Genomic DNA, 13,445 nt, shown 5'->3' with positions numbered 1-13,445 from the left:
CCTCCATGAGCAAGGAGCAAAGCGGATATAAACACTATTAAATCTGGGAGGTAAAGAGGTTCCTGTACAAGAAGGGAGTGGCAGAGAAAGGCAAATAATGATCTCATCTGGAGGTGGAATCATAGAACAGAGAGTAGAATGGTGGTCCCCAGGGGTTTCAGGCTTGGGAAAATGGGGAGATGTTGGTTAAAGGCCATAAACTTCTAGTTAAAAGATGAATAAATTCTGGGGATCTAATGTACAGCATGGCTGTAGTTAACAGTACTGTATTTGTACTTGGGAAAGTTGCTAAGAGAGTACATCTTAAATGTTCTCACCCCACACCCCCCAATACACACACACACACACACTCAAGGTAATTATACGTGGTGATGCAAGTGTTAATGAACAGTAGTAATCAGGAAATAAATAGTTATACTGGTCAAAAATAAAATACACAGTGAAAAATGTTGTTTTATTAAAATACATATGTGTAGATTATATAAAATCATTGTCCACTAACAAGTAAATTTAAACAAAAATACCTCCAAAATATTTGTTTTTACCAAACAAAAATATTAGTGTGTAGTTTTGCCGTGTTTCACTGTTTTGATTTTGAAAAACACACATACACACACACTCCAACTAGGCCATGTTACTGTTGACTTTCCTTCCTTCCTTCTTCCTTCCTTCCTTCCTTCTTCCTTCCTTCCTACCTTCTCTTTCTCTTTTTTATTTACTAAAGAAAAGATATGTCTGAATATCAATGTGACTTCCTAAATTTAGCTTTTCTTCAGTATCGTCCCCTCAAAGTGTACAAAATATGAAGGAAACAAACCCTGTTACCAAAGTTCTTTGTAAACTGTATTCTTTTTGAGAATTCAATACCTCTCCTCAAATGGCCGTTTTTCCATTATTTCACAGATACTATATTCTGTTCTTTATGCCCATGGCAGTGTCATTTTGTTCTCTTCTTCCAATATTCCTTTTCCCCACTAGTTCAAATTCATTTTTTAAAGTGCAGAAGCTGTGACTTTCCTATGCCACACAATGGAACATTAACTTATAGTCATATTTTCTAACTGATTTTATTACAAAAAGAGGTAATATTAGAATATACAGTATGGTAAAAGGAACCATTATATACAGAACTCATCTTCAGACATGAGGTAAATGGTGACAAACAATACTAGTAAGTCATACCTTTCTTATTAAGGGTAATTTCAAAGATACAAGAAGAAATTTTTCCTTTGAAATGTTAATCTCTCAGAACCAGTTTTAGTAAAAAATAATTATTTTCCTAACTTCAAAGCTAACATTTACACATATTTTCACATGAAAATCTTAGTATTTAGGCTCCTATTTCACATAGGTTGGGGTTTTTTTTTTCTGTCATGAAACTTTATTTTTTTGTTGTTTTATTTTAATTCCAGTTAGTTAACATACAGTGTAATATTAGTTTCAGGTGTACAATATAGTGATTCAACACTTCCATACAACACCTGGTGCTCATCACGACAGGTGGACTCCTTAATCTCCATCCTCCCCTCCCCCCTCAACCACCAGTTCCTTCTATTTCTTAGTTTCTCTCTCTCTCTCTCTCTCTCTCTCTCTCTCTCTCTCTTTCCTTTTCTCAAAGACTGAGGTTTTTCATCATTGTCAAATTATGTCTCCTTCACATTGTCTTAGACTGGAATTTCATTAAACACAGTATTTTCTCAATATTTTCTTCTCTGTGATTCATTAAGTTAATGTAATGATTATGGGGGGAATCTCAATGAATATTCTTACTTTGACAACACAAGAATGTTTTTATATAAAAACATGCTTATGTAAAAAGATGAATAAGTACTTATCTTTTCCTCTTTGCTTGTGTATTTTTGGGGATAATTTTCTAAGTACCTTTATATTTAGAGACAATATTCAAATCTTGTCAAAACACCACCAAAGGCTAATTTTTCAATACCTTTTCTCCTAAAACCTTATGTGTAACATCAATTCTACCTAGATGAGTCCTCTCAAATTGTTTCTTAAAACCGCAACTGGTTTTCTTTCTCTATACTTTTCCTCAGAACATTTTACTCATCATGAAGTTTTTCCTGATAGCGTCCCTCAATAATTTTCGCCCATAAGTACCTACTGACCCTCTTCAACTCTTCTATGTGTTATTCATTTGACTTTGCCACCTTGGAAAACAAGTTTTCCATTTTGTAACCATTATAAACTCTTTGAGTTCAAGGATTCGATATTTACATCCTTGAGACCTAATATATCTTGTAAAAGTACACATAATAAATATCTGTGAACTTTTGAAATTTATGTTTTCCTGAAACACCAATTTAAATATATAGTATTATTTTATAGAAGACATGGTAGGTATTTACATGAAGGAACACCAAATTTCAAGTTTCAAAGGGAACGGATTATGAAAAAAATTATATTCAATCAACAAAACAAAGTTTAATTGAATTTTTATTATTGAAAAGGTATTTGAAGGGCTTTAGGGCTGGGATATGGTTGATAGTAAATATACAAAGGACTACACCATGAACAAGAAAAGCTCACCATTTAATTGTAGCAAAAAAAATATGGATGTAGATGTATTCTATGTGTTGCATTTGAGTGTGTAAATATGCATATGTGTGGTTTTGTATCAATACAGGATGGCAATTTAGAGAAGAGCAAAATGAGGAGTAGCTGATTTTAAATGTAGTTTAAAGGAGTTAGCTATTATTGTGATAGCTGAATTGTCCCACAGAATAAATCAGAGAAGATGTAAATCTAGCAGTATGGGTAAAAATACAATAGACTAAGAAGACAAGTGCAGATTCCTTCAAGGCACAATGGCTTCAGTGAGTAATTGGAGACAAAAGCAAGCAAGGTTTGTCTGCAATGAGCAAAACACTATAATCTTAGCACTGAGTTTAAGAATAGCTGATGATTGGCAAATAAATTAGGTTAGAATCAGGGTGAACTATGAATTACATTCTATGTTTTTATCAGGGCACTGAGAAGAGTGAAGTGATAATTTAGGCAACTTATATTCTGTGAAGTCTGAATTATATATAAAAATCTTGAAAACAGAAGCCTACTTTAGGATGGTAAAGGCTGAAATTAAGTTGCAATAAAAGTAGTAGACACACACACACACACACACACACACACACACACACACAAGTAGTAGACACAAGGGTGGCACCGTTGGTTAATCCTCCGACTTTTGGTTTTGGCTCAGGTTGTGATTTCAGGGTCCTGATTTCAGAGTCATGAGATTGAGCCCCATGGCAGGCTCTGTGCTCAGCAGGGAGTCAGGGAGTCTGCTTAGGTTTCTTTCTCCCTCTCCCTCTGCCCCTCCCCCTGCTCTCTCTTGCTCTCTCTGTCTTTAAAATAAATAAATAAATCTTTTTTTAAAAAAGTAGTAGACACAAGATACATGATGAAAAAGTCAATAGTACTTGAGTGATTTTTATGGATAAATGGGAAACTTAAAAAACTCTAGATATTATTTCATTTGTTTTTGTTTCTATTCAAAGGCAAAATACAAATCAAAACCACAATGAGATACCACCTCATACCAGCCAGAATGGCTAAAATCAACAAATCGGGAAACAACTGATGTTGGCGAGGATGCAGAGAAAGGGGAACCCTCCTACATTCTTGATGGGAATGAAAGCTGGTGCAGCCACTCTGGAAAACAGTATGGAGATTCCTCAAAAAGTTGAAAATAAAGCTACCCTATGACCCAGCAACTGCACTACTGGGTATTTATCCCAAAGATACAAATGTAGTAATCCAAAGGGGCACCTGTACTCCAATGTTTATAGCAGCAGTGTCCACAATAGCCAAACTATGGAAAGAGCCCAGATGTCCATTGACAGATGAATCAATAAAGAAGATGTGGTATACATATACAATGGAATATTACACAGCCATCAAAAAATGAAATCTTACCATTTGCAACAATGTGGATAGAACTAGAGGGTATTATGCTAAGCGATGTAAGTCAGTCAGAGGAAGACAAGTATATGATCTCACTGATATGTGGAATTTAGAAACAAGGCAGAGGATCATAGGGGAAGAGTGGAAAAAATGAAACAAGATGAAACCAGAGAGGGAGACAAACCATAAGAGACTCTTAATCTCAGGAAACAAACTGAGGGTTGCTGGAGTGGTGGGGGATGGGAGGGATGGGGTGGCTAGGTGATGGACATCGGGTAGGGTATGTGTTGTGGTGAGCACTGTGTATTATGTAAGACTGATGAATCACAGACCTGTACCCCTGAAACAAATAATACATAAAATGCTCATAAAAAATAAAATAAAATAAAACAAAAAACAAAGGCAATATTTGAAACCAATGTCGATTAGCTTTACAACAAAAATAAACAGCATCAGGCCCTAAGATTTCTCTTTGATTTATTTAAGATGCATGTGTTTTAACATTTATGTTGAAGTTCATTGTTTGGACATCTATGCAGTTGACAATCACTTGGGTGAGATGAATGTTAGGAAACACGTAAAAATAGGAACCTTAACCGTAGAGAACAAACTGAGGGTTACCCGAGGGGAGGTGGGCAGGGGGATGGATTAAGCAGGTGATGGGTATTAAGGAGGGCTTTTGCTGTGATGAGCACCGGGTGTTGTATGTAAGTGATGAATCACTAAATTCTACACCTGAAACTAATATTGTACTGTATGTTAACTAGCTGGAATTTAAATTAAAACATGGAGGGAGAAAAAGAGGAAAAACATAAAAAGAGGATTTAGTAAAATTAGTTTTTCATAGTGTCAGGGATCAATGTAAAAATAAAGGAAAAAAAACGTAAATTACGATTTTGTTGTCGAAACCAGCATTGGAAAGTCACTTTGACTCCAAAATTAAAATGCTTCTATAGTAGAGCAAAGGTCAACCTTTGATATGTTTCTTGGAAATGATACTGAATCCTATATATAGCCCCAAATTACTTAAGAATACCAATCATACACATACTGTAGAATGAGTTTGTTTGACAGTCAAACCAAAATAAACATGAATACTCTAAGATCAAATTTCCATTAATTTCAATTCAAATGTGTGCCTATTTTTATCTTTTGGCTCCAGTAGTAGCAACACTGTGCAGTCCTTGAGAACATGCACATACTTTGTGTTCCTTTTCCTCCTCACTTGCGTTATCAGTCTACTTGACATCTTTGAAATGTATCTCCTTATTTTTTATTAACATATAATGTGTTGTTTGTTTGAGGGGTACAGGTCTGTGATTCATCAGTCCTACACAACAAACAGCACTCACAACACATACCCTCCTCAATGAAAAGAAAAGTATCTTTTTAAACTCTTGTTTTCATTCAGACCTGCAAACCTAGCCACAGAATCTGAGTTGGGCATTCTGTGGCATGTACCACAGTTACTACATCAGTATTTATCCGACTTCTGATCTTTTTTACTTAAGCTCAATCTATTTAAAATGTAACATGGTATGAAGTAAAAACAATTTCTCCTTTCATCTGAGGGGGTCCATAAGCTATATTGATTTTAGTAATCCAAAACCAACTCTTTTTTTTTAAGATTTATTTATTCATCTGACAGAGAGAGAGAAACAGAGAGAGCATGATTAGGGGGAGGGGCAGAGGAAAAGAATCCCAAGCAGACCCTGTGCTAAGTGCAGAGCCCAACACGGGGCTCGAGGGAGGGGCTGGATCACACAACCCTGAAATCATGACCTGAGCCAATGTCAAGAGTTGGATGCTTAACCGACTGAGCTACCCAGGTGCCCCCAAAACCAACTCTTAAACTTTGGTGTCTTTTTTTAAGATTTTATTTATTTATTTGACAGGGAGATAGAGAGCAGCAGAGGGAGAGGGAGAAGAGACTCCCCAATGAGGGGGGAGCCCGATGTGGGACTCAATCCCAGAACCGTGGGATCATGACATGATCCAAAGGCAGACGCTTAATGGACTGAGCCACCCAGGTGCCCCAAACTGTGGTGTCTTTATTGTTCTATGGGTAACATTGTATTTTCCTTTTCCATGGCAATTAATACAAAGTTATCATTTTCATTACATAATTAACTAACTTGTTTAATTTTTTTGCAAGTTTTATCCACTTCTGCGTGTTCTTTATTTTCTATAGTGTGGATATTTTCCTTTCCACAAAATAAAATATTTAGTTTATTCTAAACTTTCAATTATGAAATTTTGAACACATATAAAGTGAAGAGGCAGTATAATAAATCTCCATTACTTATTTTAAACAATATCAACAGATGGTAAATTGTGCTTAATGCATACCTCCACCTGCTTGTTCCCTATTATATTTTTGCGAGGCAAGTATTGGATAGCATATCATTTCATCTACAAATGTTTCACTATATATCTCTAAAATATGAGGACTCTAAAAAAGTAATCAGTTCCAGTTGAACTGTTGAATCACATATTTCCTTACTGGGTGGATAAGACCCCTGGATTCATTTTAGGGCACTAAATACCTGCTACATGAGGGGTTGAAAACTGCTGATTCTGGATGTAATCCATGAGAATCATCTTATATATTATCTCTAATGTCATCATTATCAAGAATAAACATTACAAACTATATGACATATTGATTCACATAATATGTATATTATATTAATATATACTGATATATATCTCTATAGGTAGATATATTGCTATGTATCAGTTTTTATTGATATCCGTTGTAGTTCTTGAACAAATTGTTACCAATGCCTGTGAAAATCACTTGAGAACCATCAAGACCAATGTAGTTCACTTAATTAAGAATTGTATCAGGGGATTATATCATATAAGATCAAAGAATGAAGATCTGAAATCTGAAGAAGCCAATACATGAATCGGAAGTCAGTAATGAGTCTCATGTTTAAGTTAAGGAGGCAAAGAGAAAACCTGCATAAAATCTTTTTCAAAATTGGGATGCCTGGGTGGCTTAGTTGGTTAAGTGGTCAACTCTTGATTTCAGCTCAGGTCATGATCTCAGGGTCCTGGGACCGAGCCCCTCACCGGGTTCCCTGCTCAGTGAGGAGTCTGCTTCAGGTTTCCCTCTCTCCCTCTACCTCTCCCTGCCAGGATCATGACCCAAGCCAAAGGCAGATGCTTAATCAACTGAGCCACCCAGGTGCCCCTTTATGAGTATTATTTTTAAGGATGAAATAATACTACTATAGGACCTGTTTTCAATGAGATATGATAGATGCTAATGTTATAAATAAAATTTCATTTAGACTAAAATAAATACAATAAGGTTTTATATTTTATGAGCAAAGTTTATTTTGAAATATACAAAGAAAAATCACAGAAGAAATAAAGAAGGAAGCTGAATGTCAATGATGGAGCAGGAACGAGTATATCCAGCTTGAGAGATGAAATTCTTGATCAAGAAAATAGTTCCCCACTGATCCAGAGATTAGTTTTGGTGTCTTCTTCAATGGCTATGGCAGTCTCTCAAATATGTCAAATATCATAGTGAAAAAAATCAAAAGAACCACTTATGAAAATAATAGAAAGATCTGTGAATTTTTATGCAGTAGACAATATTTTTAGTAAAATCCAGATGACCAGTATCTCCTATAGAAAGTGGGACAAAAGTAGTCACAGCCATAACCACCATAGCCACCAAGGCCATAGATGGAACCATAACCATAGCCCAGGCCACCATAGCCACCAAGGCCATAGATGGAACCATAACCATAGCCCAGGCCACCATAGCCACCAAGGCCACAGCCAAGACCACCATAGTAGTTGCCATAGTAGTAGCTCATTGTGTCAGGGCTCGAGGATTTGGCTTGATATCAAGGTAACTTTCCAGAAAATGAACATCACCACCTGAACCCGGACTTTTATATGCCTTCACAATGGGTGTGGCTCACTCCATAGATATTTCTCATTCTTATTTCTTTTCACAAATGTGCAAACAGCTTAATTATACCTTTGCCTTGTGATTTTAGAAGTTTTAATGCTCTGATGCATAATTTCATTTACTTATCTGCTTCATCTACACTTCTTACAGCCAGAGTCTTTCAATAAAAGGTAATTACTATCACATCGTCAAAGCCTGTGATGGATTAACACAACCTAACTGGATTGCTGCACGCAATGTGCCCTCTTCTTCCATCATATTAATTGTTTTAGTCTTTGGCTGTCATTATCCTCCTTTAGAAAGAGTCAGAGCTCTCCTCCGAAGCCAGAAATTGTTTTCCTATTTACTTGGAATGAGTTTGAAGGTGTTAAAACACAATGGTTGAGAGCCCAATATGTGGAGCCATGCAGGCCTTTAGTTCAAAACCTCATTCTATCCATCACACATTATATGAACTCCAGGTTCTCAATCTCTTAAATATCAATTTTTATATATGTGCAAAGACAATAATAATTTCCACCTTTGTTTTTGACCTTTACATCAAAGCTTCCTAAGCATAGAGCATCAAGCCCTGCATACTTTATTTCTCTCTCAGCACACAAAAGTAATTATATCAAAGGAATAAAATATAGCATCATAGAAGATTCCTTTCTTATATAGCTTTGAAGCTATTTAAAGGTGCCCAGTGAAACTGAAACAGCCAGGGAAAAAAAAGTATATTAGAATTTATATCTGTTAAATGAAAGGGCAATATCTTTATCATTTTGGGGAAAATTATACTTAATTAGTTCTTATATATTTGAATTACAGTAAGATTGTATAATTCTAAGAAGTTATGACATCATATAAGGAAACTTTATTTAGATCTCTTATAAGCAATCAGTAATAAATATAATTCAAAAGGAAATATATTGTTTGCAAAACTATTGGCAAAACCCGTGAAAAAAGTCCACTTCAATGAATAAATAAAATTTAAATCACATTTGTTTTGTCAATAAAGTAATTTTATTGGAAACATAAACAGATATCTTCTCAATGGAATAAGGAAGTTAGCACAATGTTGATAAAAGAAATTCCCTCTAGATGGGTGAAATTCTAAATCAGAGAAATAGGCCCTCTTATTTCAGCTTGCTCCTGAGTATGCAGTCTGCAGGATGCTTCATTAGTAGTCCATGCTAGGCTAGCAGTCACAATAAAGAGTTCAAGACTATACATGATTTTAATGACATTGAAGGAACAGAAGAAATAGACTACAATAATGAAGGTCCAAAAGAAGTTCAACAAAATTTTCAATGGAATATAAAGAAACAATTTCTTCTGCAGAAAGATCCTGGTCTAAATCATCAAATCCACCAAATTTTAAACCCAGGCCATCAACACATCAGGACCAGTCGTACCTAGCCTTCCATTCTTGCTACGTAGTAGCTCATAGGAGCTAGAATTAAGTTTTGATGGTGAAGATGCCTTTTGAGTTCAAAGGACACCATCAACATGACTGTCCTAGTCCATCCTTGAGAAGAGTAGCTAACATTACCAAGTTTTTTTTTAATCAATTTCCTAAGAAAAATGCACAAAAAAAATATGTAGCTGCTTTATGATATTAGCTGGGGTATTTTTTAAGATTTTATTTATTTGAGAGAGAGAGCATGTGTAGGGGGTAGAGGCAGAGGGAGAGGGGAAGCAGACTCCCTGGGAGCCCAATGTGGGGCTCGATCCCTGGACCCTGAGATCATGACCTGAGCCAAAGGCAGACACTTAACCAACTGAGCCACCCAGGAGGCCTGACTTTAGCTAAGTTTAAATTTTATTACAGTTTATTTCATTTAATACTTTTCATGGTTGATTCAATACCAGATTCTTTCAAACTCTTGCTATGGCTGCAAACTTACTATTTGACCTTGATAGAGTACTTAACCTATTTCTGTTTTCTTATCTCTCTGATGATAATAATATTTTTTTCTGAAAGGCTGAGTAAAGATTTAATTAAATAAAATGGGTTCTCAAAAATTAGAACCTAAGGGGAAAAGCAACATATATATGCATTTTCTCTAGTTATATACAGCTGCAATGTATTTGGCCTTACTTGATAGCAATTATTTCCAAGGAATTTCCCAAAAGATGGCAAGACAGTTGAGGGCAGGGCTCTTCATAAAGCTATAGGAGCATTGAAAAACCTTGTTAGTCAAAGTAGCCAAAATAACAATTCTATAATAGCATTTGCCATGAGTTAGTGCCAGAGTTTGCAGTTCTGTGTAATTTATAGAAAGGGAGAAGAAATTATGGAGACTTAAGCTACAGGGATGAAAATCAGTTATCAATACCTAAATTCAAGGTTTTGAGGCAGTTAGCCAAGCCCCATGCCTGGAATTAGAATACCTGTCGAGGGTTTGAGAAATGCTGAATAGTCCTAAAAGCTCTCTTTCAAGAAAGTGTCTTAGCTCAATTATTACAAGAATAATTTCTAAAGAATTGTTCCTAAAAAAATAATCCCAGAGGAAAAATAATTGTTCAGTATGAAAATATATTGCTTAGACATTGCAAAACTTACATAAACCATGTTCATCTTAATGCACGGACAAAAAACCAAATTTGCAATGGCAATATGTTTATTGGAAATATGACCGGGATATTACAATAAATAAGGAAGTTAGTGCATGTTAATAAGCCATAATAATGAGAGGAATCAGTCCTTGATATTAAAGCTAGTCTCAATATAAGTGGCTTTGGTTGGCTCTTCCTTTTTGTGGCCAAAGGTGGGCTCCAAATAAAGTAGCTGAAATTAAAGAAATCCGAAGTGAAAATGACACTGATAAGATTGAAGAACTCAGTAGAATGGGTTGTACTAGTAATATAAAAGATATGGGCTTCCTTTTTTTTATGTTGACATTATTTGTATTTGCATTTGTATTTTTTAAATTTATTGAAGTATAGTTGATACAGAATATTACATTAGTTCCAGGCTGTACACCATAGTGATTTGGTAACTCTATGCATTATGCTATGCTCACCACAAGTGTAGCTACCATCTGTCATCACTAAGCTTCTTAATAAAAAAATAGAAAAAACAAACATCTTCTATAGAAAGAAGGACAGTGAAAGCCACAGCCATATCCACCATGTCCATCAGTCTGTAGTTAGGGGCAGAGTCAGAGCCAGGATCCAAGCTACCACAGTAGATTTATAGAAGCTTACCATGCCACAAATATACATGGATCTTTTTATACTCTTTCAGTGAGGGAGTGGCCAGCTCCACATCCAGAAATAAAGAAGATGTGGAGATAGATAGATAGATAGATAGATAGATAGATAGATAGATATGTTTAGATTAGATAGATATGTTTAAATTATACATATATATATATACACAAAATGCGGAGATATATATATATATATAATGGAATACTACTCAGCCATTAAAAAGAATAAATCTTGCCATTTGCAACAAGTGTGGATGTAACTAGAGATTATTACGCTAAGCAAAATAAGAGTCAGAGAAAGACAAATTCTATATGATTTCACTCATATGTAGAATTGAGAAACAAAACAGATGAACATAGGGGAAAGGAAGGAAAAATGAAATAAGATGAAAACAGAGAGGGAGGCAAACCATAAGAGACTCCTAACTATAGGAAAGAAACTGAGGGCTGCTGGAGGAAAGATGGATAGGGGGAATGGGATAAGTGGGTGATGGGCATTAAGGAGGGCACTCGAGGTTATGAGCAGTGGGTGTTATATGCAAGTGATGAATCACTAAATTCCACCTCTGAAACTAATAATACAGTATATGTTAATTAAACTGAATTTAAATAAAAAATAAAATAATTGGAATAAGTTTCAAGCATCAATATTTTTAAAGGGAGGATTCTATAGTATAGCAAGGATTGAGCACTAATAACATAAGGACATGACAGGGATCCCAACTTGTGATTCAGTTTTTCAGCAAATATTTACTTAGAGCTCACTTTATGCCAATTTTCTCTGTATGGGGTAAAGCTTAAAACAAAATACCTGTCTTTATTAAGATTACATTCCAGGGAGAAGATAGTAAATAAATCAACTGGCATATCTATTAGATATAATGTGTATGAAGGAAATAAAAGAAAGTAATTATATACAGAGTGACAGCACGGGGGAAATGCCATAATATGAGATAATCAAGAAAAGTCTCTATAAGGAGATGATATTTGAACATAAGAATGAAGTAAAGAAGACACATGTGTAAATGTCTAAGTCAAAGAACAAACTGGACAGAAGGAAATACATATGTAAATGTTTTAAAGTGGGAATTACTTTAGTATGATGACATAGGGAGAAAGTTACTATGGCTAGATTATAGTTAATGGAAGGAAATAATGGTGGGAGAGAAAGAAAGTTAAGTTAGGTTTAGATTATACAGGACTTTCTGGGCCTTGATGATGATTTTTAAAGGAATTTCAGGTGCAATGGAAATCTACGGAAGATGTTTAGGAGAAAGCAGGGATCTAACTGACAACTTGCTCCTGTATGGTTTATGAATTGTAAGAGCTCAAGTATGGAAGCTTGGAGCCCAAAATTATTGCAGTAATTCACACAAGAGGTGGTGGTTGACTGTATAAGGACATGTTGGTGGATAGGACATTGATGGTAGATATTGGAAAAAGAGGAATAAAGGATACCATCTTGGTTTGGGGCTTAAATTCGTCAAATGCCTTTGGCGTTATATTTGAGGGGAAGACAGAATGTAAAAAGATCAAGACATCTGATGTAGACACAGAAATATTTATTTCAAATATTGAACAGATAGTAGGATATGCAATGTGAATCTTGAGGGAGGAGGTTAGGACAGGAGACATAAATTGGAGATACATAATTATTCGAATGGTGTTTACAACACAAGACTGCATAGAATAGCTGGAGAAAAAGTAAGTAGATAAGACTTCAGCCCTGGAGAACCCTGGATGTAAAGGTAGGAAAGAGACCAGGAATCCAGCAAAGGAGCCTGAGATAGAGCGGTAAGTGTCATCGGAAGGAAGGGGGATCATGGTGATCAGAAGATCAATGAAGAAAATTTATCAATAAAGAGTAATTAGTAAATTTATTGTAAATGCTGCTGAAGGGTAATTGAAAAATAGGAGACATGACTGGGAGAGAGGGGGTAGCTTCCCGTGCACAGTGGAAGAATTAGACAGAACAAGGACCGTTCATGCACTATAATATGCAGAAGGTAGATTGTATATTTGCTGAGGAATGATTGTGCTCAGCAGAATTCCAAATACAGCCCGTCACGTTTTCTGTCTTCTGGTTATTTAATCACAGATGAATCTAGGTACCACTCCAAGGGGACTTTGCAGATGTAGTTATTTATCACCTGACCTTAAAATGGGGAGATTATTCCTGAATCATCCAGGTGAGCCCAGTGTCATCACATGAGCTTTTCAAAGCAGGAGAGAAAGGCAGAGAAGTTAGGTATGTTAGCAGAGAGAAAGGCAGAGAGATGAGGCAGAAATGGTGGTCAAATGTTAAACCTGTAAGGAAGACTTGACCTGCCATTGCTGTTTTTGAAGATGAAACAGGGTCTATGAGCCATGGAATACCAGGGGCTTCCAGAAGCTGA

General features: G+C 35.6%; 1 protein-coding gene across 1 annotated transcript; it reads right to left on the bottom strand.

The window, feature by feature from the left end:
• Nucleotides 1-7,532: 7,532 nt before the first annotated feature.
• LOC148164979 (keratin-associated protein 19-9b-like) lies at nt 7,533-7,754 on the bottom strand. Its single transcript, XM_088022700.1, has one exon. It carries the CDS (start codon nt 7,752-7,754, stop codon nt 7,533-7,535), a length of 222 nt encoding a protein of 73 aa, XP_087878826.1.
• Nucleotides 7,755-13,445: the final 5,691 nt, after the last annotated feature.

Source organism: Eumetopias jubatus, unplaced genomic scaffold (assembly GCF_037043125.1).
Source record: "Eumetopias jubatus isolate StellerSeaLion01/CBP00866 unplaced genomic scaffold, mEumJub1_p1.0 scaffold_1, whole genome shotgun sequence".
In the NCBI taxonomy this organism is placed as follows: Eukaryota; Metazoa; Chordata; class Mammalia; order Carnivora; family Otariidae; genus Eumetopias; species Eumetopias jubatus.
The sequence above is the reverse complement of the archived record's forward strand: the minus strand, read 5'-3'. Positions and strand labels throughout refer to the sequence as shown.

Excerpts from the sequence above, each read along its gene's own strand:
- LOC148164979 (XM_088022700.1), bottom strand. The coding sequence starts at position 7,754 with ATGAGCTACTACTATGGCAACTACTATGGTGGTCTTGGCTGTGGCCTT.